The following is a 27,483-nucleotide window of genomic DNA, read 5'->3' as shown; positions in this document are numbered from 1 at the left end:
TTCCCCCAACCCAGCGATGCCTGGGTGCCCCGGGGCCGGCTGGGGAGCCGTGCCCAGCAGCAAGGTTTCCAACACCGGTGGCTCCCCCAGATGACACACACACCTTCCACCGCTCCCCCTCCACTAGGTAAGGCCTCAAGGTGAGCGCCGAGGCCTCCGTCAGCCACGGAGCGCAGGCGGTGAGCCCCCAGCCGGCAGGGCGCACCACCGGACCGACCGAACCCGACGCAGACGCAAACCCGCAACCCGCGCGGCGTAAATAGCACCCGTGCTTTTATAGCGCCCCTTCCCGGCAGCCCCCGCGCCCGGCCGCGCCGATTGGCTGTCTGGCGAGCGGGGGCGCGCGCGCGGGCGCGCGGGCCGAAGGCGGGCGGGGCCGGGCGGGGCCGGGCTGAGGGAGCGCAGCGCCGCGCCGCGTCGCGCCGGGCCGGTGAGCGCGCACGCCCCCGCCCCGCCCGTTTCCGTTCGCCGCTGCTCGAGCTCGGGCCTGTGGAGCAGGAAGCGGCGGGAGCCAGACCCAGCGCAGGCCGCAGGTACCGGGGAGGGGGCTTTCCGCCGCCCGGGGTAGGGGGTGGCTCGTCGGCTTCTCTCCTCCTTTCGCCGCGGCGCCGCCGCCGCCGCCGCCGGGTGGGGCCCACCCGCCCCCGCCGGGAGCCCGCGCCGCGAGCCCGCGCCGCGGCCTGCGGGCGGGGGCGGCCGGGCCCGGCCGAGCCTCTCGCCGCCGCGTCCGGACGGCATCGCGCGCACAAAAGGGGAGGGTGTGTGCGGCAGCCCGGCCGCCCCCCTGCGAGCCCCCGAGTTTCCGGGGCCGGTAACGGGCCCTTTTCCGGGCGGCGGCAGCGGGGGAGGGGCGGCGGGCTGGGGCGCGGCCCCGGGGGCTCCCCCGCTGGAGACGCCCGCGCCTCGCCCGGCCCTCGGCGCCTGGGCCGCGGCGGGGACCCTGCTCCCGCCAGCTCCGCCGTGGGCGGCGCGGAGGCGGCGCTCGCCGGCCGTCCCCCTCCCCCAGTCCCCCCCCCCGCTGTGGGGTGTGACACGAGTGGGCACCGGGCGGTGGGGGTGACCCGGCTGACTGGCAGCTTGTTGTGGTGACGTCACCCGGGCGCGCGGGAGGCGCCGCCACGCCGGAGCGCGGAGCCGGGTCCGGGCGCCCCCGGGGCCCCCCCGACCCCCCGCCGGCGGCAGCCTCTGCGGGGATACTGCCCCGGGTCTCGGCGGCGGTTAGACTTTCAGTTGGGGAAGAACCCGCCTTTCGGGGGGGTCGCTGCAAACTTTTAATTTTGGTGGGGTGTTTTTTTTTTTTGCCGTAGCTGAAGCCGGTGCCGCCTCAGCAGGCCCAGGGCGCGGACAAGTGTGTAGCCAGGAGCTCGGGTTTGGTTTAGAACAAACGGCTGGCGTGATGGGCTTCGTGTCGCTCAGCAGCCTTGCTTTAGACTGAAAATTACCCAGCTTCAAGTTATCCACTACCTAAACCTTCTTTGCTAGGAAACCCGTTTGTTCCTTCAGGGCTGAGGGGAACCTTGTGACTGCTTCAGTTGTGCTTGGGTCAAAAAAACCTCAACAAAACACGAAAATGTATTGTAGATGTTTACAGAGTTGAAGTTACTGCAGTGGCTCAGGACGAAATCTTGTCCCCAGTCAAATGGTGCCTTAACTACTTTGATATCCCTTTAAGTCTGTCTGTGAGGTGTCTGGAACTGGAGTTTGTTTGTTTTTAGTTGCTGCCTCATATCCAGCTTTTGTTTCTCTCCTGGTATGGTTCACCTGTTTGTTGCAGGGAACCCTTCATGAGCAGTGCATCCCACTCACTCGGGATATGGTGCGGGATTCAGAGAAAACTAAATCCTGAGACCTACCTAGGGAAAGTTAGGTTGGTTTGTTGCTTCCCTCCCTGCCTCCAGAGCTTAGACTAGGTAACAACTCCTGTCTGTGTTTTTAAAACAGTGCACTTCTAAAAGCCAACTTCTACAACCTTGTTGTTGTTTCTTTTTTTAATCTCAGAGATCTCAAAAATTAGTTTTTTACTTGTCCTAAATGTTGTTTGTGACTCAAAGTATTAGATTCTCTAATGACTTTATTTTGGTATTTCTTTTCAGTAAGGAAATACAAAGTCTCTCCCACCCTGAAAAGATTGTTTGTGAAAATACTTTCTTTCGAAGGCTCTTCTAATGCATCTGTGTGCCTTCCTCTTGCCCTGATCTGGCCTTACCTAGATTTCCAGCCATGCAGCACTAGCATTTCAGTTTCAGATCTCCAGACTAATTCTGGCTCTGGTTTGGACCAAGGTTGCGTGTTTAAAAAAAGAAAAACTGCCATTAGCCTTATTTCATTTTAATTAGTTCACCGGAATGCTTAACAGCATATTCAGCATAAATGCTTGACATAAATTAATTTTAATTGGTGATTTGTATCATTTAACACTAGTATACATGGGGGTTTTTTAAATGCATAAATTAAACATAAATGCACCTTCACACGAGTGGCAAAAGAAATTCAGTTACAGAGCTAATCTGAGCAACTCTTATGTTATCCCTCCTAGTTCACCAAAATCATGCTCTGGCGGAGTGCCATGGCAATTGAGCACCAGGGGCGGGGAGTTCTCTGAGCCAGGAATTGACAATAAAAACATCCTAAATGATCTTAACTGCCACCAGGATGTAGGACTAGTGTTGGCTATTCAGATAAGCAGATTCCAAATAAAAACTATTTGATATTTTGGAGAGGCTTGGAAATATTGTCTTTCCTCAATTTTTTTAATGGTAACTCTTTTTTTTCCTACATTTTCCAGTTCATCTTTTTCTTTCAATGTGTTTACGCTGCCCCAAACCCTTCTGGCTCTTTACATGGTTTCTGTGGTCCGCTCTGCCCTAGAAATTTCTGAAGTCTGCACTCAAACACTTATCTTTTACCTTTTATACTAAACTCTAATCTGGCTCACCTGTTACTCCACATACATTTAAACTCTCATGTACTGCTCTGTTGTCTTAACAATTTGTATTCAAATGCAGTTTACTAATGTGGAGGGAAAGTTTAATCAGTGAGTTTGAGGAAGTTAGCATGTTGATAGAAGGCTAGGTAGCATGCCCTTTAAATCTTCAATTGATCTGTGATTTATCTGTCCTAGTAAACAAGTAATAAGGATGAAACCCTGTAACACAGAACAGTGCTGTACAAAATAAGTGCATCAAATGACAGTTTACCATCATTCCCAGGGATACAGCTATGCAAATGGACACACCTGAATGCACGATGAAAATCCTCTGCTCCTTACCTATTGGTGTGATTCCTCTCCTGCAACGTTGGATGCCGTATAAATAGCTAGGTAGCTAAGTAGAAAAAGGTAGTTGTTTATTACTTTTGGGATCATCTCAGAAATTAGCACAAATATTCCAAAAGACTGCCTCTGGTACACTGGTTAAGTTAATCTTGCTTTAAGCCATTTTACACCACTGTTGGGTGTCCAGGTGCCTTCTGGCCTTGATGTAGTCTCTGTTCTCACCTCATTCTGAACTGTGAATAAAAACTACCAAAAGCATAATTGGAGTCAATAGAGCAATTCTGATCTGTCCATCCTGTCTTCTGTCCGTTTCCTTTTGTTGTGTTTTCAATTGAGAAGGGCATTTGAAACAGTAAAAGAACTAAGATAGCCATAAACCACTGTTTAATTAAGACACTTCCTATCCACTGTTGTGTACACACAACTAACAGCCAGTCCTTCCTAAGTGAATCATCTAATTAAACTAATCAGAACGAGGTTCACTGTCTTTCTCTGACCAGCCTTCATGACCAAGGTCCCTAGTAGAAGGAACAGATGGACAGTCACTAGTATACAGAGTAAAATGGGGGCAGTACACCTACAATGAGTATGAGGTCTTTATTTCCTCAAGCTCTGACAGTTATGAGTTTCTTGTTTGCCTTTTTTAATTGTTGTTTTCAATCAGAAATGGGGCTGGAATTCAGTCTCTTTGCTCACTTAATTAGCAGTGCTTTGCAATAATAAATAATTCTGTCTCATCTGACCATGTACTGACTTACTGAACTGTCACATTTGGAGCAGATCCCTAGTATATACAAAGTGATTGCTCCTCTTCTTCACAGTTTTAAGAAAGGTTGTCTTTGCATGTGTCAGTGTTTTGAAAGAAGTAGCAGCTCTCCAAGTACCAGTTATCTCTGTTTGCATTCTTTGCTAAGATTTCATTTTTCTTGTATTTTACACCTGGAGGTTCTTTATTCTTCACCTTCTCTCTGCTCTGTTGAAATTATGTGAGATGAGAAGGCCGTCTTACAGTAGGATCTTGACTTGGTACTGACAAAGTGAATTGGCTCATTTTTTGAACCTCAGTCCAAAAGCTGTTTGGAAAGGCTGGGTTCCATGTAAACCACAGCAGAGCTAGGCTTCACCGCTTAAGATTGGAAATGTTGGGAAGATTTTAAATTATACTGTGGAATGTTGACAGATGAGAATGAGCATGCAGTTTGGGATAAAGAAAGTATTAGAAATAAGAATACAGCCTTTAGAAAGTTCAAGTCATGAAGTTGACCAGAAAAGTAAATAAGAATGTGAACTCTGGCAAGTCAAATGAAAAATATAAGGACCTGCCAGAAAGACTCTGAGCAGCATCATATTAATAGCAAAAAAAAATATTTTTTTTTTAAAGAAATCTTTTCCAAGTACATCAGAAGCGAGAAAGGTGCTAGAGTCTGGAAGGCCAATAGATGATGATGAAGTGAAAGAAATACTTGGTGATGAAGTCATCAGTAGAAAGTTAAATGACTTATGTGCATTCCTGTTTACTGTGGAGGAATCCAAAGAGGTTCCTCCGTCAGAAATTCTCTTTACGGGGAACAGGACTCACTGGAACATCTATCTCTGCTTGAAGTGTTGGCAAAGAAGTTTTTTAGAGCAAAGTGATGTAGTTACAAAATGCCAAGACCAGATGGTGCTTGCCCAAGGGTTCCAAAGAAAACTTGGGCCTGAAATGATTTAATTATTAATTATGCTATGTAACTTCTCACTTAATACCTTGAAGCCAGAGAAATAGAAGATGACTTACATGGTAGCAGTTCTTAAAGATAGTTCAGCAGGATATCACAGAGTTCAATGCCTTTTAAAAAGTAAATTATAAAATAAAGTAAGCAGATGGACTAACAACTTACAGTGGAAGAAAGTTGAGGTGGCTTTTGCAGAGGAGACAGTGCTGCTTAAATTTACTGGAGTTTTTGAATGACTCAACAAGCACAGAGAAAGGAAGTTTGGGACAAGAGAAGAACAGGGATCCGTGTTACACCTGTGCTGTACACCTGTGTTACATCCGTGTTACACCTGTATGCTCATAAATACCTGGTGAGAAAGGTGTTGAGTAGTAAGGGAAGAAAAGACAAGAGCTGACTAGGAAGAATTGCAGCTCATCCTTCTGACACTGAATGCCAGTAAAATGTCAAATGATATTTGTTCCAGATAATTACAGTGTTGGGGGGGAGAATCTTTGTTTATGCACCATTGGGGTGAAAATTAATTATTGCCACTTAGGAGAAAGAGCTTGTCATAATTCTGTGAAAATGCAAGTTTAATGTTCAACAGTGGTCACATGAGTACATGTGAGGGGCTTTGGGGAATGGAATAAAGAAAACACAGGATAGCATCATGGTTCCCAGTTCTTAGCACACTGATCACTGTGGTTTTGCATGAAGGAAAGAGGACTTTGAGATACAGTGCAACTGGAAAAGCAAAGAAGAGGCTGAGAATGATCAGGGATAAGGATTCTGTACAAGGGATGCTTAAAAAAAATTGAACTTTTCAGCTTGGCAAAGGCATCACTGAGCACAGTCTGGTCTAGATCAAAACCTGTGGTGCCTCTCCCACAGCCTGTACTGAGACCACAAAGTGCTTTGAATTGCAATGATTTACGTGGCTTCGGAATCAAACAGATCAAATCGCAGAAGAAAATGCTGTCAAATAGGTTGTTGAGCACAAAGATTAAAAAACCCAAGAATACCTCCAAGCTGGAAACTACTTGCAGAGGTATCAATGTGTTTGCTCCTTCTTTTACTCTTAGTCATCTGAGGTACCTGCGTTTGCAGGCAGGGTGCTGGGCTTGGTGGGTGTTTGATCTGAACCAGTGCAATCTCAACGGACATCTTGTGGTGGGAGAAGAGGAGGAACCCAGGTGAGAGTGTCAGTCATGGGTACAAAAAGATGGTTGTCTGGAAAGGGTTAGTGTTAGTTTCTCTTGCCCGCATGTTTCTGCTGCCAGCTATGGGACAGGGGTGGGTGCCTAAAGACAGAGCCACCTTGCCCAAGCAGAACCTGCCTTGTTCAGCATGCAGGTGCCCCACATCCCATTTGACATGCTGGAGGTGTGAAGAGAGGATACCAAGAAAAAAACTGGCACAAACACAAAGTGTTCTACATATTGCATGTGAGCGGGATCCACAGATCTACTATAATTACCTCAATATTAAGCCCTAATCTCATTCTGTGCAAAGTAATCGTGAGACTTGGTATTGCATAAGAGAAGTGCTCTCCTAAGTTGTCGTACCTACAGATAACACGGATCTAGTCAGTAGGGGCAAAGGAACAAGAATGCTGAGAGGGTGGAAGGACAGCAATGGCAGCCACTGATCCCGAGGACAAAATGTGCTGCTTTCTGCCCCCATAGTCCCAGCTTTGCCTTCAGCCTTTGAGACAGGCTTGTCCTGGTATAGAGTAAGGCAGGGCAGAAATGCTGGAATTTGTCTTCTTCCCTGAGTTCTGAAATGGTGTTGATTCACTAATTACATACAAATAGGGAGGTGAACAGCATAGGGGTGAACTTTGCAGGTAGTCGAGAGCAAAGAAAACTTTTAGTAGACCAGGAGGACCTTGCTAGGTTTGGTGTTTGTCACCATGCATCCTGTTTTGCAATGTTAAGACAGAGTGGCTTATACATATTGCTGTTTTAGTTCCTAACAATTTTGGCTTAAATGGGCTTAAAAAAGATGTTTCAGGAACCCTCTTTTGCGATATTTTTCCCCAGTCAAGTGTTGAAAGCAAATTAAATAACCTGACTTGGAAAGGAATGAAGGCGTCTGTTTTGTTTGCACTTTAAAAACAATGCAAGAAAGCTCTACAGATTAAATAGGAGAAAAGTAGAAACTGAAAGTAGAAAATAAAAGAAGTGCAAAAGCATGAGAAGTAACGGGGAGAAAAAGGGAGCTCAAAGAGAAACATACGACTAAGAAATGATAGATCTAAAAAAGTTGAAATGTGGTAGAAACAGTAAAGCCTTGCTGTGTGCTCTGGTAGGAGGCCTGCGTGCCTTTGCTTTGAACCTGGCTCATCCCATGTGTCCTTGTCCTTGTTTTGAAGACCGAATGCTCAGGCTCCAGCTCTTCTCAGCACTGCTTAGGATCTTAGAGAAGTGTCTGTAGTAATTTTCTTCCTTGGCTGGGTCTCTTCCAGATTGTCCTTTTTTCAGTTTTGCCATAGTTGTTCTTCATATGGACACTGTTCTGTAGTTTAATCATCTGTGTTGCTCTGCTCTGAGTCATTTCCAGTTCCTCTTGCCATGGGGAGGATCACAACTGCACACAGAGTCAAAAGATGCAGGTGTGCTTGTGTTCCTAAATCAGCTTAATGATTTCTGGTTTGTTCATTTTTTCTTAGTTCTTAATATTGGAGCTTGTAAATATATTTTATTTTTAGCTCTCCAGGGTGTTGAGCTTGTATTTTAAGGGAATTAACTATATAACCCTGAAATATTGCTCCTGAGTAGCAGTGGTCAGCCCCCACTCCATCATATAGGAAGTTGAATCTGGTTTTTACCTTGTGTATCACTTCACATTTATCTATTTCAAGTTTTATTGCTTAGGCACAGCGTCTGTTAAGGTTCTGAAATTCATCACAGTAAGCTCTTGCCTTTGTAACCTGAGCATCTTGGAATCATCAGTAAACTTTGCTGTATTTCCTCACTTTTTCAGGTCATTTAGGAGTGTCGAGCTGTGCAGGTTCCACTGGTGGTCTTCTGTGAGAGCTGAGCATATCTTTCTGTTTGGTTTCCTGTCTTTCGCGAGTTATTTATCTGTGCACAGGGAACTTCCCTGTAATCAGGTATTTTGATTATCTCTTTAAATAACATTTTAAAAAAGGGTGAATGGTATCGCATACCTAATCTGGCCAGACTTGGTAATTGACACCTATGTTTTGACATATATCTCAGCTCTGAAGATCTCTGGCCTGAGAATAGAGGGGGTTTATATTTTTTTTCTTCCAGAAAGCTCTTTACATACTGCAGTAGTTTAAGGAGTTTGAAAGAATGCTAATACACAGTAATAATAAGGAGAAGTAGGACAACCTTAATGATTATAATCCCATCAGACTTAAGACATCAGTCCCAGGTACAATAATGGACTAAGTAACAAAGCATTCAGGAAAGAATTAAGGCAATGTCACTCAACCTGGACTGGGGGAAACAGAAACAATTAGTGTTAATTGTTTCAGTTTGGTTCTTAAGTACAGGTGTTCATCTTAGCCTTCAGTTAGCACTTGACGGTAATTGCACATCATTTTCAGTGAGAGACTAAGCCAGTACAAAATCAATATGGTTCATAATAAATTTAGTAGAAAGAGGACAGCTTTAAAAGGCAAGTAGAGAATCAAGTGAATCTGTGCCTAGTGAGAACACGAAGGAGTTTGCTCTTGGGCTGGATGTCTTACCAATCACCTGGAAGAAACAAAATACCAGTATGAAGAAATTTGCAGAGGTCAAATAAATGAAAAAGTGAAAAATAAAACCTCATCACTAATGCAGAAAATTTAACTAATGCTGGAGCATGAAGTGCGGTAGGGGATTCTCTGTTATTGCCTATTTTAAAGTCAGGATTAACTTGATTAACTTAAGTTAATGCAAGGAGTGAAACATGTACCCAGGAATGACCAAGCTGCAGCTTGTTTGCACTTGAAACACAGCTGAGGGTGTGGTTCTGTGATATGATGTGAATGGATGTAACAGCGCACCTGTGTCACAACAGGGGTGTCCCTATGGGCTCCAGCTCCTTGGGCCTGTGTTGCAGCAGCCCTGATGCATTCGGGGCTATGATGGGTGACGGATGGGAGGGTACACGGTGTTGTGCTGCTGGGCTTCCAAGGGGCCTCCTGGCTGAAGCACTTCACTGATGCCTCTACTGGTTTGTTACTCGTTATGCTTGGAGCAGCCAGCTGATAGATCAGCCAGTCACTATTGTCAAAGGTGTAAAGGTATTTAAAAAAAACAAACCAACCAACCCACAACTGTATGCTAGGATGCTTCAGTCTGGAAAGTCTGTTACGTGAGCAGCAGAAAGAGGGTGAACGAGGTGAACTTTTCACTCTTTCCATTTCAGAGTTAGGAGGCAGTAAAAGAAACTAATAGGGACAATCTTGAATTCGAAGGAAGTGGCTTTACACACAATGTGTAATTAAGCTGTGGGAACTCCCTCCAACAGGATGTTGTGAGTGCTGGAAGTTTACATGGGTTCAAAGGGAGTCTGGACAAGCTCATGGAAGAGAAGTCTGTTTGAGGTTACCAAATTCATGGGAACCACATCTGACCCAAGAAAGCTGATTCTGAGTGCCAGGCGCTAGGATGGAGAGACCTAAGTCCCAAGCCAATGTACCCATTTTTATATATGTGTAGACCTGTAGTAAATGGCAGTCTGTGAGTCTCGATGTAGGAAGTGTAAGTTTAGCAGGGACAAGTTGGTCCCCTGGTCGGTGTCTGTGCTGGAGCTGCTTGTGGGACAGTGCTGGGTGTAGAGGGTTGCGCAGGTCATGGCTTGGGTGTTTTAACAAAAGATAGTTTGTGTGTTCCTGGGAGTGTTTGATCGTGCTGAGGCATTGTTCGTGTAAAGAACAGGAGGGTGGGCTGTACAGGGAAGGAGAGCAGAGTAAAATGTTTTCCTCTGTCCTGTAGTTGTTAGAAATCAAGAAAATTTATCAGAATCCAAAGCAATTTTTGTCTCTGAGAGTCAGATGTATGTTGTCGTACAGGATTTATCCTGAAGAGGAAAGCAAGGGCAAAGGCTGTAATTTGATAGGATGAATCCAGCTTTGAGACTTCACATGATATCTCAGATTAGACGTACTATGTCCGCATGACACACAACACAGATCTAGTACTGACTGCCGATTCAGGTTTCCTCAAAAACTTTGCACTGGCAGGCTTTATGCTGGATGCGGTATCTCCTGCCCTATTGCAGCCATTGTAGAAGCAGCATAAGCAACGCACTGTGTGCTGAACTGAAATGCATTGTATGCTCATGCCTATTAAACAACAATTTTGTAATTTTGGATAACTTAGTGACTGTATAAAATTCATCAGTCATTAAGGGTTCACCAGGGCTGGCACTGAACCAATGTTGTTAAGACCTAATGCAGTTAAGCTGACCCTGCTCCCAGTTCTGGTGATGTGGTCTAAAGAGGCTTGAGCTGGTTATTTGTGGAGTTAGCTGAGACCTGATGAGGTTTGTTCGCTGGGGTTGTAACACGGCTGTACTGCTCCCAGTTTAAAGCTGGCTCTGGAAATGTATATCTATGTTTGCAAAGCATTTTTCCCAAAACTAGTAAAACTTGCCAGACTTGAGCGTGGTTAACACACAGCCTGAATAAACTCCTAGCAGAAAGCTGAACACTCAGCTCACCATGTCCAAGGACCTTCCTGAAGGACTCATGACCGGTATCTTAATCCCATAGGATACTACACTGACCTTCTGGGTCGGTGTTTCAATTGTACTTCAGTCTTATAACAGAAAATTCCTGTTTCTCTGGATTGCATTTAATGTGCAACATCAGTAGCCTGCCCTGTGCTTTGCCAGCTTTGGGACTTTTTTTTAAGTGTTAAATTTCATCTGTAACCCTCAAAAAAAACCCTCAGCAGATATCTTTTTCTTACCAACTGCTCCCACATAGCACCATAGTTAGAAATAGGTCTATTCTGCAGTACTGTCAAGCTGCTTTATGTGTTGGATGCTGTAAGGAATATAAATATAGTTGTTTCCCAAAGGCCTTGTTAGCACCGCTTTAAATAACGTGGCTTATCAGTTTATGAATGCAAGTGTCCACAGGCAAATTTGCACAGAATTAAGTACATTTCAATTATTGAAATAAGCTGTGTTGACTATTTCCTTTATAGCAGTGACTGCATTCGTGTTTTTAGTGTTTGTATTGCAGTGGCTTGTAATGGAACTATATTTCTACCACAGTAATACTTGATTTCAGGTTGTACATGGTACCAAACGAGCATGATCATGCTGAGCATGGAGTTTGGCTTTACTTTCAGTGCAGCTGTCCATATGAGTTCTATTCTGAGACAATAAATAAATGGTCACTTGCAGCTGGTTTTGGTGTATGTAGTTCTTCCAGAATCTTTTAGGAATCCTGTAGCAGAAGCATGGGTTGTATCTAACTCCTTTATGTGATTGAATCACCTTTTTTTCTCTTCTTTTTTCTTTTTTTTTTTTTTTAATTCTTCCCCTTACTCTTACTGCAGTCCCAAGGCTGTTTGCTACCCATTTTGCAACTTCTGTAAGAGGTGAATTGGGGTCATGGTGTCCCTTACTTCATAACTATTTCTGTTTAAGTGCATGGCCATCCTGTATGGATTATGTGGAAAAAATAGCATGATAGCACACATAGGCTTATGTATGCTCAAAGGAGCTGATTTAAGGTAGCATGAATAGCATTTCAACAGCAAACTGCAATGTGTCTGACATTTGTTTATACATACTTTCACTAATGAAAGGCGTAGTGGAGAAAAAAATCAGAAAATATACAGTTGCTGACATTTTCCATTGGGACTTCAGCAGGGGAGAAGGTTGAGCTGCTTGGCTTCTGCTGGCAGTCAAACAGCTGAGGGATGTGGGAATCCTAGATTCTGCTCTAGAGGGCGGATTTGAGTGCTTACATCCTTCTGCCATCCTCCTCCTGGCCTGTTTGCCTGCCCCCCCTATTCCTTTGCTCATGGTCTTTGGACCATTTCCCCTACCCAGATGCTCTGTATTCAGTCACAGTTTCTTCACTGTCTGTACACAGCTGTCCTGAAGGCAGACCTGTTTGCTTTTGGGCTGCTTTCTGCTCCAGACTGCTTTGGTAGTTCTCAGTTTTGATGCCAGACCTTGCTAAACAGCCAGATGAGAACTGTGGGGAAAGCCCATCCATGTTCTCTTCATCACTGGAGTCTTTGGGGAAACACATTCCTCCTCCCCCTCAAACTTGGAACAGCAGTGAGTATATTTGAAGAGTAAATCCCGGTCTCGGTGCAGAGGCAGTTCTACCCTGCGGTAGGTAGAGGGCAGGGCTTGACTGGTTGGGGTGGGAGGACACTTGAGTAGGGTTTAGTCTTCTGGTCCCTCAGGCTTGCTCTTGTTCCTCCTGCTGGCCCGGGACAGGGCTGACTGAATGACAGGGGAAATGGAGCAAGTGAGAAGAGTGCCAGGCTGTAATTTGCTCAATAGCAAACTGTTTCAGTGCTGAGTGTGGAGGAGTCGGCAGCAAAGCAGTCTTTACACGATTTCAAAACCTTTACTTTCCAACATTTTGGTTTTAAGGACTTCAGCAAGTTTAGGTGGGAAAGAATTTAGAGGATCTTTCCCCCTCAGCATCAGAAACATCACTAATGGTCCTGCTGAACTGCTTCTGCTGAGTTCTTGCTAACATATGCAGTAATACAGATCTCTTAACAAAACTGAGGGATCTGCCCATATGGTGTAGCAGGCAATATAAAGTTGATAGCAGTTGATTGGTCATTGAAATTAAATCTAGTCAGGATACCTATGTGATGATAAAGGGCTGTTTCTTCCACCTTATTACTTTCTCCAGGATGAAATCCAGAGCGAGACAGGCAAACCTGGCACGTTTGTTACCAGGTTATCCAACTTCAGAATGTCAACAGTGTTTCCACAGCCCTTACTCGTGCTGTGTGGCCTTGGGATTTGCAGGAGAGGAGGCACTGGAAATGTTGTTCCTTGGAAAAATAAATAGCGTGCTGAAGAGAAGAGGCAAATTCCACTGCAGTAAACAATAATACTTGGGGGGAGTACATTTAAAACATGGGAAAAAATATTTTCCCCATTTCTCATTCTTCTGGAGTATTTGCTAGTTTCTCTTAACAAGCAGGGCTTTATGCTGCATGAGTCTCGGAGCGTCACTGCACTTAGAAATAGCAGCCTCATGTAACAAGGCTATTGGTGTGGTAACGCAGCAAACAGGAGCTCCTTGTGTTGTAACCTCCTGTGATGTTAGTGGGATTGAGTAAACGATGTCTAAAGCTCTTGTAATACCTGTGAAAGGCCTGGGTTGAGGAAATGTCATAATTGAATCTCTTCCATTCAGATGAGTCATTTGAGTCATATTGTGAGAGTTTCCACTTTGAATCCAGCAGACTAGCTAGAATTTACAGGTTTTAAGAATCCTATAAATGCAAAGGTGGGAAGAGTGGGTCATTTAAGAGTAGGAAAAATTGCAGATCTGCTGCAGAAGACAGCAAAGATTCCCCTAGATCACTGCAGCCATTCTGCTACACTAATTGGGATAGACTATTTATTGCTCAGTGTTCTGTGTGCATCAGCAGTGATGCTGTTCCAGCAGCTTTCTGAATTTATTGGTCTCTTTCGCTCTATGCATTGCATAAAAGGATGTATGTATAGTACTTGTGTTCAGTTACAGTGACTTAGTAGTAGCTTAGATTTGGTCTGTCTGTAATACCCTCTTAGGTAGTTCATATACTTTTTTTACCATTAAGTGTAGACACATACTCACTGGTGACAGGCTGTGCTACAGCAAATACTAGCTTGCATGTAACGTAAGTACTGTACATCTTAAGTTAAACTTTTTAGGCTAGCATAGTGCTTTTTGATTCCCACATACTGCTGGTCCAAATTTTATGTGTTTCCAGGATTCAGAATACTTAAGAAAAGCAGAGCATGTCAAAATGCAGGAGAAAGACCCAACTGTTGCAAATGCTATTAGTGTTGTCCTTGTGATATGCACCACTAAGATGTAGCACCTTTCTAAGCAACCAATTTTTTCCTCCATTGTACTACAGAGATGCTGCTTTTCTGAGTATTTGCCAGAACTGACAATCCCTTAAAGGCTACACACTGGGTAGGAATGTATTTCTTTTATCTAGAAATGATTAGCTGAAAGATACTGATCTGTACATTGAATCCTCTAAACTAGGAAATGATTATTGTAAGTATACTAATGCATAGATCAGGAGATGCTGTTACTGTGTCCAGATATCTGCTAAAATTTGAAGACCAAATATGGGGGTTTGAGACATTGTAGCACCATTAGAGTGATTTCCATACACATGGATACCTTCAGCCCTACAGACAAGATGAATCTGTCATAAGAAGAAAGCTGGGTGCAGGCTCAGCAGCAGTGTTCCCTCCTTAAAAATCCACAGGTTGAACAAAATGAAGTCTGTTGTTCTGGCAGCAAGTAAGGGTCCAACCTCACCAGTAGAGAAGAAACTTCAAGTACCATAAAGCTGTAAAGTTTGTAACCAGTAATGTCAGGAAGAAACAAGTGGTTGTGATGGTTGGTGACTTCCTTCGGAGGTGCATGGAGAGGGGTCTGTCCAGTGATCAGACCTGACATCTGATCTGAGAAGTCTGTTGTCTACCCAGCATTTATAATCTGAGCTGTTCCTGAAAATTTGTTGAGGTCTGTAAACAAACTGGCCTCAGCCTGTGCTGCATGCCCAGGGGAACACTTGAGGTAAACAAATCAAAAGCAACTCCAAGGGCTTTGGAGGCAAGTGAAAGCTTCAAGGATGTAAGTGGTGATCTTTGCATCCTGAAATGAATTTTATACATAACACATTTGTTCAGAGGACATCATGCAGAAGGAATTCTGCTGTGGTAATGCTCTGGAAGGTGAAACTAAAAAAGATGAGGGTGCCGCAGGTCACCAAGAAAAGATAAGGGGGTTGAGGCTTTTTGTCAGTGTCTGGCAGGATCCTCTGGAAATTGGTGGTGAAGGAATTTTAATTACCTAGATAGCCAATGTACTAGACAGAAGGGACTGTTCAGCAGGTTTGAGGTGTCCTGGTGACCATCCTGCTCATAAAAGATTGTGAGCAGGGGAGAGTCTCTATGGGGTGGATCTTAAGTAGTGGGGAGGAAGTGGTTGAGCACGCACGCACTGCTGAAGGGCACCTGGATTGAGAGCGGACTTCCACATGGGGTCCAAAAAGTGTCAACAGATCTCAGGAAAGATTCAGGCAGGGAGAGTTTTGTGACAGGCTTTTCTCAGGAAAAAGTTACTGAGGAGATAAAGTAAAGCTCCTGAAATAATTTTTAATACGTGTGTGTGTATTTTTTTCAAGCTGTTTTTTTCTAGGGTTTATAGAAGCCACTACATTAAATGATGATTTATTAATTTTTTTACAGAATTGTAGTTTTCTTGGAGACCTTAGGCATAAATATGTAGAAGGGGCAAATCATAAAATGAGATTCAACTGGCAAGGAATGTTTAAAAAAACCAAACAAACAAACAACTAGAGTGATGGCAGTATTTAGAGGAAGATAAAGGAAGAGTTGATCTGGTAACCCACAGAAAAAGACAACTGTCTTTTTCTCTGTCGGTGACGCTGTAAAGGTCGCCTACCCTAGGTGCTCTTGCAGGTAACACAAGTGATCAAGGGCCAGAGCCTCAGCTGGTAGCACAGAAGGGCAAAAGAGGGAGGACACTGAGGAAGGACAGGTTATCCCATTCTGTCATCCACCTACTTTGTCTCCAGTGTGCTTTCATCAATGACCTAGATAGTTGTCTGGGATTCATGATTATTAAACTTGCATCTGAGAAAGACTATGATTAAGCTGGAGGGCAGAACTAGAACCTGAAGGTGAAATAAAACACCAGTCAGAGGAAGGATAAATAGAAGTGTGACAGAAGAATATTCAGCGGTGTGAATAGAAAGCAACTGGCTATGTAGCTGTCTGATGAAAAAAGATCTGGGACTTACCATGAGTTAAAAGCTGAATGTATGTAACACTGTTGTCTTCTGGAGGCGGGAGGACACACACTTCCAGTGTGGTTTAAGCAACAGTATATCCTGGAAGATCAATAAAATAATCCTTCAGCTCTAGTTAATGTTTGTAAAGCCCTAGGTGAAGTACTGGATTCAGCGTTTGGGTTGAATCCGTGCTTCAGTAAATTTGTGCCAATTGGACTGTGCCCAGAAGGGAGTGAAAGGAAAGTCTAGGAAATACGATTTACAGAGAAGGCTTGAATAAACTGGGATTGTTTTGCCCAAAGAGAAGACTCAATGAAGGCGTATATTCTCAACTGCACTAGGGAAAGGCAATAATCTATTCTCCTATGCCCATGACAAATAGGATAAACAATAACGGACTTACATTACATCAGAGAACGTTGAGGATACACACTGGGGGAAATTTTCTCATAGTAAATATTGTGGAGTGCAGGAGTAGATGGCTTCAGAGGTTTTGTGTAGGACTCAGCGTTACGGTTTTGAAGGGCAGATTAGACAAAGCTGACACTAGGTAGAACTTGTAAGTAGATGGCATTGACTCAGTACAGAGGACAGATGATTTGCAGTTCTGCAAAAATCAAATAGTACCATTGCTAGGAATTATTCAAAACCATCTAAAAACACTGAAAGAAAACGTTTTTAGAGCTTGGATCATTTTAAACTCTCCAGAAATGTAAAAATAACCCCAGATCCCTAAGGTAAATAACTTGAATATGTGTATATATATCCACAAGGTGAAAGAAGCTACTTTAGAGATGGATTTGGATTACTTGAGCAGTTATGTCTGACAAAGCTGCACGCTACAAGTCCTTGAGCCCTTGCTGCTTGATGGGCTGAAATGGTCCTTCTCTGTTTGTACCTGGAGCAGAAATACATAATCTCTGAAATATCCACCACTTCTTCACCACCTAATAGTACTAAAGCTGCTTTTAGATGGTTCATTTTACCTTTTTACTTAATTTCATGAGGCAAGAGAAGAGATGGAAAGGAGAAAATGGTTTTGCTATGTCTTTTAACTCCCTTCTGTGCTTCTTCAAGCCCTTCTCCCCTTGCCAGCAGCACTAGTCATCCTCATAGAGCTTTGTACTGGGACTGTCATAGCAAAATTAAACTCACAAGGGTCAGTTTAATACCCTTTGTGGTATTTTAGTCATCCATTGGTAGGTATTGTGGTGGCTTTGCTGTTTGCTCCATTTCCAGGAAGCTTCATGGGATGACTAAGCAGTTTCCCCTGGAGTCCTTTACGTTATGGAGAAGAAAGTAGTTATGATTCTGTCCTCATTCCAATCCCTTGTAGCTAGGACACTCCCTAAATCTCTGGCTTGTTCCTGCAGTGGTCACAGATAAATGCCTAGGAAAAAGAAAGAAGAGAGCAGGCACATATATAGTGTTTCTTAAAGTATTCTCAGCCTTTAAGTACTTTTAATACGGAGGTTTTCTAAGGCAGATGTGGTTTCTGCATTCTTCAACTCACATAGGAAGCTTCTTCCATGTACTTGCCCCGTCCTCTTGAGGCCTGTATAAATTTCTTGTGTCCAAAACATCTTCGTGTTCAAGTTGCCAAGGCGCATTGCCTTCTGGTGGGCTTGACCCGTTTTCTACTATCTTTGTATTGCCCCCCTTGTATTTGTTTGTAAGAAGTGATGATGAACATCAATCCCTATCCATACTATGGGCTGCTTGTGACTTCGTAGAAATTTGCTAAATCCAACACGATCATCTCCTTGAGGCTTTTGTTAAACCTTTCAAGCTTTCATGCTGTCTCTTAGAGGCCAGAGTTGCGTGTGAGCAAGCCATAGATTCGTAGGGTCCTGTACAAACCAGTACGCTGAACAGCAGAGATTTGCGTGGAGCACCATGGTGGTGTCTCCCTCTGTGTTCCCTCTTACTTAATGTAAACCGATAGCAGGCTATGTTAGCCTGGTAGTAGTGATGCCCAGGAAAGCAGACTGAGCAGTGGGATGTGGCCTTCCAAAATCCTTTGCAGTGTGGTGGTTGTAATTTAAGGAGCAGGCTGGTTGCCTTGAGATCCTTCTGTTGGTGCTCTGACACAACAGCAGATGCCCCTCGGTCCAGCTGACTGGCTCATTGTGGTTAAGACAACTCAGCACATGACAAAAAAAGTTACTGTCCTTGAATTGAAGCATGTGTTACTTGATTACCTAGAAGATACTTTTCAGAAGGTGCTCATGGACAGTGCTGCTTGCTCACTTGCTATCTCTGGATGTTCCTATCTTAGTCTTTAGAATAGGTTAAGAAATGCTAAACCAGGCTGGTCTTGTCTCCTTTCTATTATTTTTACACCCAGTGGCTCACCAGTGTGTTGACGAGCGCTGGGGAGTGTTTTTCTCAAAAGGATGGGAATCTGAACGCATGTGATTGCAGATGCCTGTCTGTCTCTAATGGGCGTGCAGACCCAATTTAAAAGTTCTCACTAATTGAAAACTTAGTGGTTTTTAATTATTAGCATCTCAGTTAAAAGCTGTACCAGAAGAATTGATAAGTTGTCGTTTTGTTTTTCAGCTATGGCAGCCATTCGAAAAAAGCTGGTTATAGTGGGTGATGGTGCCTGTGGAAAGACCTGTCTGCTGATTGTATTTAGCAAAGACCAGTTCCCTGAAGTGTATGTTCCCACCGTCTTTGAAAATTATGTAGCAGATATCGAAGTGGATGGAAAGCAGGTATGTATATACTTCTGTAACAGTCAAAACGAACTTGAAGTTATTCAGAATACCATGGAGATCTCTACACTTCTTTACTAAGTGGTTAGTACACATCCTTAGTGCTTATATTGTAAATATATTTTTAAATATTAAGCGTGTTCCTGTGGAAAAAATATTGGCCTTGCTAGGACCTGCTCATATCCAATGTCTAACAACCTATTTCTAACCTTATACAAGTTGAGATTCTAAAAAACATAGTTATTCCAATTAAAATGTTGCAGTAGGTGGAAGGGGTTGGAGCAATTCAAAGACATGCCTACATGCTGAGGACACAGGGCTGCTAGCCTTTGGAAATGCATAACGGGCTCCCTGTTTTGATAGGGACCTGGTATTGTGATTAATAAAGACTAGTTCCTGGAGAGAGTCGCTTTTTTCATACCTACTCCTGGCAATGTGCAGGATCCTCTTCAGAACAGATGACTGACAGGCTTCAAAGGGATTTGATTTTTGTAGTGTATATCAGCATCATCTGTCCTACTTGTCTGAAGGAACATAATTCTTAGCAGAAAAGCATACCCACAGCTCACTGAGCTTCATTTTTAATTTGTACTTCAGTAAATTAATCATTAAAACATTTAATTTTATTTTTCAATCTTCTGAAAATCTGTTTTCAATCTGTGTGACCTCTTGAGTCCTTTTGTTTACCAAACAAGCAAACATGCCAGACACCTGCTCCAAGAGGCCGTTTTCAGGAGGCTGCTCTCTGGACGCTGACTAGGTTCCCTTCTGCACTTGTGTCACACAAGGTGGTGTGTGATATTTGAAATTGTTACTTTCCAGGATACTCTGGAAACACACGAAGCAGAAACTTTGCACCTTGAAAGCTCAAGTATTTTCAACCCCTTTTCGGCAGTCATGGCACGTGGCTGTTTTATTACTGTAACTGCACAGAGCTGACCTCAGTGCCATAGTTCCTCATGTCAGGCATGCGGCAGGTTTTGGTGCTGGCAGTGCTGAGCTTCCCTGTTTTGCCTCTTGCTGCAACCTGTGTCTTTGCTCTGGGTCCAGGTACAGCCAGAACATCTCCCAGTCAGTTCTAGTTCGTATGCAGTGGCAGATTGATCGAAACTGCTCAGTTTGGATCCTGGTTTGAGAAGAAACTTTTTGAGCTACTTTTGGGCTTTATGTTAAATTTGATTTCCTACTGTTACAGGCATAGATTATTTGTGGGTTTAGTCATAATAGTTCATGCTATTGAAGTCTAAAGAAAGCTTTTATCTCCCATTATATGAATGGGTAAAAAAAATAGTTTACTTTTAGACTAATATTAGAACATGTTTTCCCTGCCAAGTGATGGTTTCTGCAGTTTCTATATTGTATCTTAGACTCTAAGGACAATGTTTAAAATATGTACAATATGTATTTCTCTCTTGTTATCACCTAGTCAAACTTGCTCATTCCCTTCTGCCTGAATCTGCATCTCTAAATGGGTGAACAGGGAGCCATGCCCCATCACCTACATGCAGCCAGTATCTAAATAAAAATTGCATGAGCAGCTTGAGCAATGCTGATTTTTTATTTTTTTTTTTTGGTAAGTAGAGGACATATTTTATCCAAGCAATTTGTCTTCAGAAAACGTGATTACAGAAGTTTGTAAGGGAGCACTACTTAAGACTGTTCTGTTTGACAGCACTTACTTCTGTTTTCCTGGAAAAGCATTACCAGCAATGTTCAGAAGCTATGTGAAGACAAAACGGTGATGGTACAAGGTGCATTTTTTTAGGGGTAGAGCAAAGGAGCTGATTCCAGTCATGTGAGGGAACCTTCAACAGACATCTCTGTAAAAAATAGGAATATTTGCCACAGAATTCATGTTTGCAAATGCAGGGGTGACTTTGAGAGGAGGAGTATTTCTTACTGAAATACAGAAGAATTTTTTTGTGTATGCATGCAACTAAGGTTTGTATCTTCACAATTTAACCAAACAGTTGCATTGCACATTCAGGCTCACATTTGGGTTCCAGTTCCGGCAATCTGTCTTTATCTGAGCTGCTGTGGACTACTACTATTGGAGTCTTTGAACGTAAGAGTTTAAACAGGAAGGAAAACGATCCTATTGGAGTGTTCTCCCCTAGCTTTACCATAAGTAGAAATATTGAGAACATTAGTTACTTTATTCAGTTCTTAGTTACAAGAAGCTTTACACACAAATCGGGTTTATTTCAAAGCAAATTACAAGTGTAAATTTTGGCTGTGATGGAGTTTTAATGAATTTGTGCACAAATAAGTACAATCTTGATGTTTCTTAGTTGCTGCACGTTCCAGTTGTAAACCAAATGAAAATATACATAATCATAAAAAAAAATACTTTTAGAGAGTCCACTTTCACTGAAAACTGATATTTCTGGAATGCTTATCAGAGAAGATTCCCAGCCCTTTGGAGCTGATTCTCTTTGATTCTTCTCTCTTGCTTTTCTACTGGTAGCTTTTATGTCCTTTCAGAGAATTGACACTGGTCATGGATATAGAGAAAAGTCTCATAAGCTGCATAAGTTGATTTTTGAAGTTATGGAACAAAAAATTTCTAACAGTTCTCTTGTCAAAGTGGTTTGTCTTGTAGTCTCCTCCTTTTGAGAGGAGTTGACTGAAGTATTTTATCTACTTCTTTTCGATTACTGGCTTCTGAATCAAAACTCCCCTGGTGATCTGGCTAACTAACTGCCTTGCCTTTCTTCTGCAGGTGGAGTTGGCTTTGTGGGATACAGCAGGACAAGAAGACTATGATCGACTTAGACCGCTTTCTTATCCAGATACTGATGTTATACTTATGTGTTTTTCAATTGATAGTCCTGATAGTTTAGGTAAGTAGATCACTAACTGAACTGAACTAGTTCTCTGTGTTGCAGTATTCCCCTTGGAAATCATGCTGTAAAATATATTTTCATGTGCTGTAATGGTTGAGAGCATTCCTAGTTTCAAAATTCATACTGGTTTGAATGCATAGTTTTTAGACGTTAAGATCTTAAAGGAATCTGTATTCTTCTTCTACAATGCTGAGTGGCATTTTGAAAGCCTCAGCAGCGTACTGTGTTTATCCGGGGCTCTGCTGCATAATTTGAGCAACACTAGCAGGAAGGCAGCTCCTGGCCTAGATCGGCACCCCCAGCCTGGCCACTTGCCTGGGGGGCCGAGGCGGCGTGCTCACCCTTTGGGAGGTGCTGCCTCGGTGACCCCAGGCGAACAGGAAGGCTGTAGTTGCACTCTGCTGTGGCCAGGAGCCCTGTGAGTACATAAGGTGTTCACTGAGTGGCATGGCCCACCGAAGTTTTGACTTTATTTTACTTTTTTTTGTTTCTTCTTGGAAACTGCAGGTTCTTATACACTTAAGATCACACGATATCCAGGAAAAGAAATTATTTTCTACATAAATGGGAAAGCTAGTTTTGTGATCTCATCCCTTTTCCCTTCTCCCCATTTATTCAAGAGAGATGAGCTTGAAACACTGAGTTACTGGTCCCAAATAACCTGGGTTTTTTTGCTCTGCTTGGGGAGTTAAAAACAGGGATTGGAACTACACTGGAATGCAGCACTCTGACTGCGGGGAATGATCAGAGGCTGGAGATTTATACTGTCCTAGTGTGCTTTCTGGTGACTGACATCTGCTTGTGATGGAGGAAAGAGAAGAGTTGCCAATGTATGATTTCTGAGCTCCAAAAACATATATTTCAAAAATATGGGCACCTCTTCTGTATGCAGTCTGAGACTGAAGTCTTCACTAATTGACATCAATATCTACACGTTAGATTTATATATATTTGATCTTATAAAGATGTTTTTGAAGAGACAAAGGAGCAGGAGATAGAGCTACTCTTATTTCTAAGAGTCGGCATCTCTGGAACTTTTGATTTCTATTTGAAATGGTAATTACTCCATCCAATGTAGTCTCCTAAACAAATACATTGTGGTAGTACTTTCTTAAACAAGTGGATGTCTGTAAAAAACTCCCTTATCTGCTTCTCACCAGTGGGATTTGTTCACTAGTGACTGTGAGGTTTCTTATTAGAATGCAGATAACGTTAAGGTAGGTGTTTAGACACGCCAATTCTGTGTGTACAACCAGCTGTGCTCTGATAAAAACCTTCTGTGCAGTGACTGACTGGTACTTGTTTGTAACTGGTCAAAATTATGTCCATGCATTGAGCATCTCCTAGCCAGAAAAAGTGAGACCCCTCTGCTTTGTCTATTAATGACAGGTGTTAAATTATTTTAACTGGTGCTCATATATGGGATACCAGTTCTGTCTTAAATGTATTAAACCACTGAACCCTTTGGAGCTTTTTGCCACCAGGGCAATCATGGTCACTGCAAGCTGTCCTTAGAGGGGCTTTTTTACTACACCTCTGATCTGTCTTATGGATGAACTCTGCTTCTCAGAGTTGTGTCTTAGGAAGAAACAAGAATGAAACAAAAAGAATCCAGGAAGCACAGAAATGCAGTTAGTGGAAGGATTAGTCCTGAATGCAGCTGCCACAATGGTTGAAAAATACCATTCCTGCCAAAATTCGTAGGTTTGAGTAAATGAGCAAATAAAATATTCCTTAAGCCATTACAGTGTCATTACAGCCTGACTGGGTTAAAGTTTGGTAGCTGCTCAGTCTCGTTTCTTGCCTTGCCTCTAAGGGGTAGCAGCTGTTGAACGGGCAGTTGAAAGTATCTTTTTAGAAAAACCAGTGCCAGCTTGGTATCTGGGAAATCCTTATCTCCATCACTTCCACCTGATCCTGTGTTTAGAGACACCTTGCATTGTCTTTATCTCTCTCCAAAACAGTTTGAGGTTTAGTTGGCAGCAGCGCTGAGGCCATGTCTGGTGTAGCTGTGAACAGCGACATGCAGGGTCTGAGCTGCACTTGTTTCTCCTGCATGTGCTGCTCCCCGGGCAGCTGGAGAGCTCACAGACTGCCCGCCCTGGAAACAAGATGGGTCACTGAACCCTGCAGGCAGGGGGAGAGACGTTCACTTGAGTCCAATCTGATCTTGGCTATTTTTTCCTCGCTCTCCTCCCTTCCTCCTCACTAGTATCGGAGCGCCTGTGTCCCTGGGAGCAGTGGAGGGAGCAGGGAACTGCCAGACAGCTCTTCAGGTGTGCAGCATCTGGAGGCCGGCACCCTCTGAGCACTCCAGGTGCAGCTGTAGAATTGCTGTTTTGGCTGTAGTGCAAAAACTGTCTTAAATGCTTGTCTTAAGTTGTTCTTTCAAGCAAGAAAACAATACCCTAATAGTGAATGTCTCTTCAAAAGCTGAATGGAATTTTGTGAAGATAAAAAGGGGTTATGTAGTCTGCAGGTACATCCACCGGGGAATCTCACATGTCTAAGAGCTTCTGAAAGCAAAGCCTAATATTTTGGGCCATTCAGCACTTCCTGCTATATATCATTTATCAAGGTTTTGCTTTCAAAAGCTGTCAAATCTTCCATTTGCAGCTCCATTTAAAAAAAAGTCAGGTAAGGAAGTTACATTAGGAGGACGAAGCTCCTTGTAGATGAGTGCAAATTCATTTGCTGCAGATAGGGAGAAATGGCAAATCTGCAAATGACTTACACAAAGTCTTTGTTTCTGTGCGTCTGTAATTAGCATATAGAACAACATTTCAGCTACAGTTAATGGGAGACTTCGGAGTGGTTGTTTGATGTTGCTTTATAAAAGGAAGAAGTGATGTAAAAACTTAGCTTCAGGGTTGCGCCCATCTTTAGCTTCTGGAGATAAATAAAATGTTTCTCTTGAAGCAGAATACTCCGTAACTTTCTGCTTCAGAATTCTGCATGCTGTTCTTTGAAGTACCTTATGCTAACCCTTGTCAGGCAGCTACTGAGAGACGTAGAGAAGCCAAGAGGTTAGGTGTCCCTCAGCCTTAAAATTACCATAGACAGGCCTGTCTTTTTTGCTTATACCAGAACAGGTCTATTTGCTTCCCAAAGTAAAAGTAGAAGAAGGGGCATCAGTGTGGATTAGCAAGCTAAAACCACTCAGACAGCAGGTAAAAGTTTCAAAATAAAACTGTCCTCAGAAGTGAGTTTTAGTACAGTCATATTTTTTTTTTCCTCCCTAGAAAACATCCCAGAGAAGTGGACCCCGGAGGTGAAGCATTTCTGCCCCAACGTGCCTATCATCTTGGTAGGAAACAAGAAGGACCTGAGGAATGACGAGCACACAAGACGAGAGCTGGCCAAAATGAAGCAGGTGGGTTCCTTTCTGATAGTCTTAAATAAACGAAGAAAGTGTATAGTGGTTGTACCAGAGCATTAAATAGGCATCCACAGCTTGCTGCCAGCTTCCTATGGGCTGCATAATGAACACTTATCCATGACAGAAACCAGAAAGTATCTATTACCTTTAATTGAGTGTTTCTTTGTTCATATTTGGAGATTTAGCTTGTAGGAAAAGGCATTCTCAGCAATGAAAATGGCTATATTGGGTTACTAACAGCCAGCTGATCTCCGTGCTGGAGAGCTGGATCCCTGCGGTAGAAAGGAATTAATTAGGAGACATCAACACATCAAGTGCACGCACACTTGAGTTGTTCTTTATTTGGTATGTTCAGGACGTGAAAGGAAACAGTTGTATTGGTAGGTGTTTTGAGGTGATAACCACCAGTGCTGTAGCTCACTCCTGAGCCTCATCGCTAGGTTTCTCTTTCAAATTGAGTCTGAAACCCCTGGCTTGGGTATGGGACTACAGATAATTCTGCTCTGTCCTGGAATTTTTGCTCCTGTTGCATAATATTTGCTTTTAGACAAAAGCTGAGGCATTAATTTGGGGATTTGTTCACAGGCTTTTGTTACAATTGGGGCAAAGAGTTGCATAAATGTTTCTTCAGAAATTAGCAATTGCTCAAGTTTCAAAGGATCTTGCAGCCTTCATGCTCAGAGGTGTTAGAAAACGGATCATGTCTTCAAGCATTGGTGCAGTATGCAAACATACACCCCATCTTTGTAATCCAGGCTGAGGTGCATGCCGCTTCTTGAGAAAATAAGCGAATTTTATTTTATATCTGCCTTTATTATTTACAGGACCATTCTCAGGGGAACAATTATTAACTAACCAATTGATTATGTGCATTTAATCCAGAAATTCCTTTGCCTTTGTTGGGAAGCTGGGTGGGAAAGGGAAGGCGGGTGCGTGTTGGTGGTTCTAACGTGTTGCTTTTGTGCTGTTATAGGAGCCTGTCAAACCTGAAGAAGGAAGAGATATGGCAAACCGCATTGGTGCATTTGGGTATATGGAGTGTTCGGCAAAGACCAAAGACGGTGTGAGGGAGGTTTTTGAAATGGCCACTAGAGCTGCTTTGCAAGCCCGGCGTGGCAAGAAAAAGTCCGGGTGCCTTCTCTTATAAAGTGTGGCCAGAGGAAGATGGCCAAAGCAGCACCCTGCACTTGAGTAATTTTGAAGTGCTGTTTATTAATCTTAGTGTATGATTACTGGCCTTTTTCATTATCTATAATTTACTTAAGAGATTTAAAAATCGAGTCATCTTGCTACCAGTATTTAGAAGCCAACCATGATTTTTATAACAATCTGCATCAAATTCATCTGTGCACCCAAGGTTAACCTCAACATTCCTCTAACAAACCTTTTCTGCACTCACAGGATATGCCAGGCGCTAATTGAAGACAATTCTCTATCTTCTTTCTTCTCTCTAGAAAGAGAAAAAGCTGTCAACACAGAGGATTGGTCTGTAACTACTTTCTAACTAACGTCCTATTCTAACTGAGTACAACAGTTACATGGCTGTATGTGGAATCAAGTGTGGCTTCAGTGCTATCACATTTAGGAAGATCTGATTTTCATGGCTCAGTGGTGTAAAACATTAGTTTGAAAATGTGATCACTCTGAAATGACCAAGTCCCATTCAGCTAAGGAAAAGTGAGGGTTCTGTGGTTTCATGTTAGTTACCTTTTAGTTACTGTGTAATTAGTGCCAGTTTAAATGTATGTTACCAAAAATAAATCTATTTACCCCAGCTTAGATGTAGTATTTTTTGTATAATTGGATTTCCTAATACTGTTACTTGTAACCTCTGCGTTAAGGTGTTCTGGGTTTTTTAAGAAACTGTATTTGAAAATAAAGTCCGATGGAAAGCAGCTGGTCCTCTTCCCCTGTTCATTTGTAAGAGTCTGACCCATTTGAATGATTTGAGTGGTCTGCACACCCAGGAGGAGCTTTTTCCATGACGTGCCGTAGGGATGAGAAAAGACAGCCTGCTCACACTCAAAGCTTCTGAACTGTTCAGTTGCCTTAAGTTCATTGCTGGACCCAGTTTCAAAACTAAAAGGAAAAAAAAGAAACTTTTTGTGTAAGTTTGGTTACCATGTAGTGATCAGACTCCTAACCTGTGAACTTCTTGCTGTTCTGCAGCTAACTAAACTCTTTCTGTATTTTCATTTTTCCAACAACTAATAGAATAAAGGCAGTTTTCTAAGCTCCCTGTATCCTGGTGTCTGTATTCCTCACTCTGGGGTTTTGGGCCAGCATATTGACAGCCTGAATCAGAAACACCATTTTTTGATACAGCTGTGGTAGGATTTGCTGAACAGTTGCAAGTGCTTTAATACTTATTTTTGTTCCCCAGCAAGTGATACCCATCTGCTGCTCGCAGCAGTGGTGAGTAGCAAAGCTTCCCAGGAGCTGCTTTTGATACTCAAACCAGACGAGAGGGCATCAGTTGAGTTGGATTTGTTGGTCTTGACTGTGGGAATAGACGAGCAGGAGGCGGTACGTAGGAGGGGAGCGCAGGAAGAAGGGAGGAGATGGCA

At 43.1% G+C, this 27,483-nt stretch overlaps 1 protein-coding gene and 1 long non-coding RNA gene across 3 annotated transcripts; one reads left to right on the top strand and one right to left on the bottom strand.

Moving 5' to 3' along the window:
- Window positions 1-369: 369 nt before the first annotated feature.
- RHOA (ras homolog family member A) lies at window positions 370-27,159 on the top strand. Of its 2 annotated transcripts, XM_056334557.1 has the most exons (6): window positions 387-533; window positions 7,957-8,086; window positions 18,534-18,691; window positions 21,414-21,534; window positions 24,780-24,910; window positions 25,890-27,159. In XM_056334557.1, exons 3-6 carry the CDS (start codon window positions 18,536-18,538, stop codon window positions 26,061-26,063), a joined length of 582 nt encoding a protein of 193 aa, XP_056190532.1. In that variant the 5' UTR covers window positions 387-533; window positions 7,957-8,086; window positions 18,534-18,535; the 3' UTR covers window positions 26,064-27,159. The 2 variants fall into 2 exon arrangements, with proteins under 2 accessions (XP_056190531.1, XP_056190532.1); XM_056334556.1 differs by lacking the exon at window positions 7,957-8,086 and having other exon boundaries at window positions 370-533.
- LOC130147449 (uncharacterized) lies at window positions 14,901-18,527 on the bottom strand. The gene is made up of 2 exons (XR_008821246.1): window positions 16,958-18,527; window positions 14,901-16,578 (listed from the first exon to the last, which is right to left on the bottom strand). It is a non-coding gene; the product is annotated as an uncharacterized LOC130147449 (long non-coding RNA).
- Window positions 27,160-27,483: the final 324 nt, after the last annotated feature.

The sequence above is a fragment of the Falco biarmicus genome, chromosome 4 (genome assembly GCF_023638135.1).
Source record: "Falco biarmicus isolate bFalBia1 chromosome 4, bFalBia1.pri, whole genome shotgun sequence".
NCBI lineage: Eukaryota > Metazoa > Chordata > Aves > Falconiformes > Falconidae > Falco > Falco biarmicus.
The sequence above is the reverse complement of the archived record's forward strand: the minus strand, read 5'-3'. Positions and strand labels throughout refer to the sequence as shown.

Bases quoted from the DNA above. Each gene is read 5' to 3' on its own strand.
- RHOA (XM_056334556.1), top strand. From the start codon at position 18,536: ATGGCAGCCATTCGAAAAAAGCTGGTTATAGTGGGTGATGGTGCCTGT. The intron at 18,692-21,413 runs GTATGTATATAC...TTTCTTCTGCAG, and splicing joins TCGAAGTGGATGGAAAGCAG to GTGGAGTTGGCTTTGTGGGA. The intron at 21,535-24,779 runs GTAAGTAGATCA...TTTCCTCCCTAG, and splicing joins TGATAGTCCTGATAGTTTAG to AAAACATCCCAGAGAAGTGG.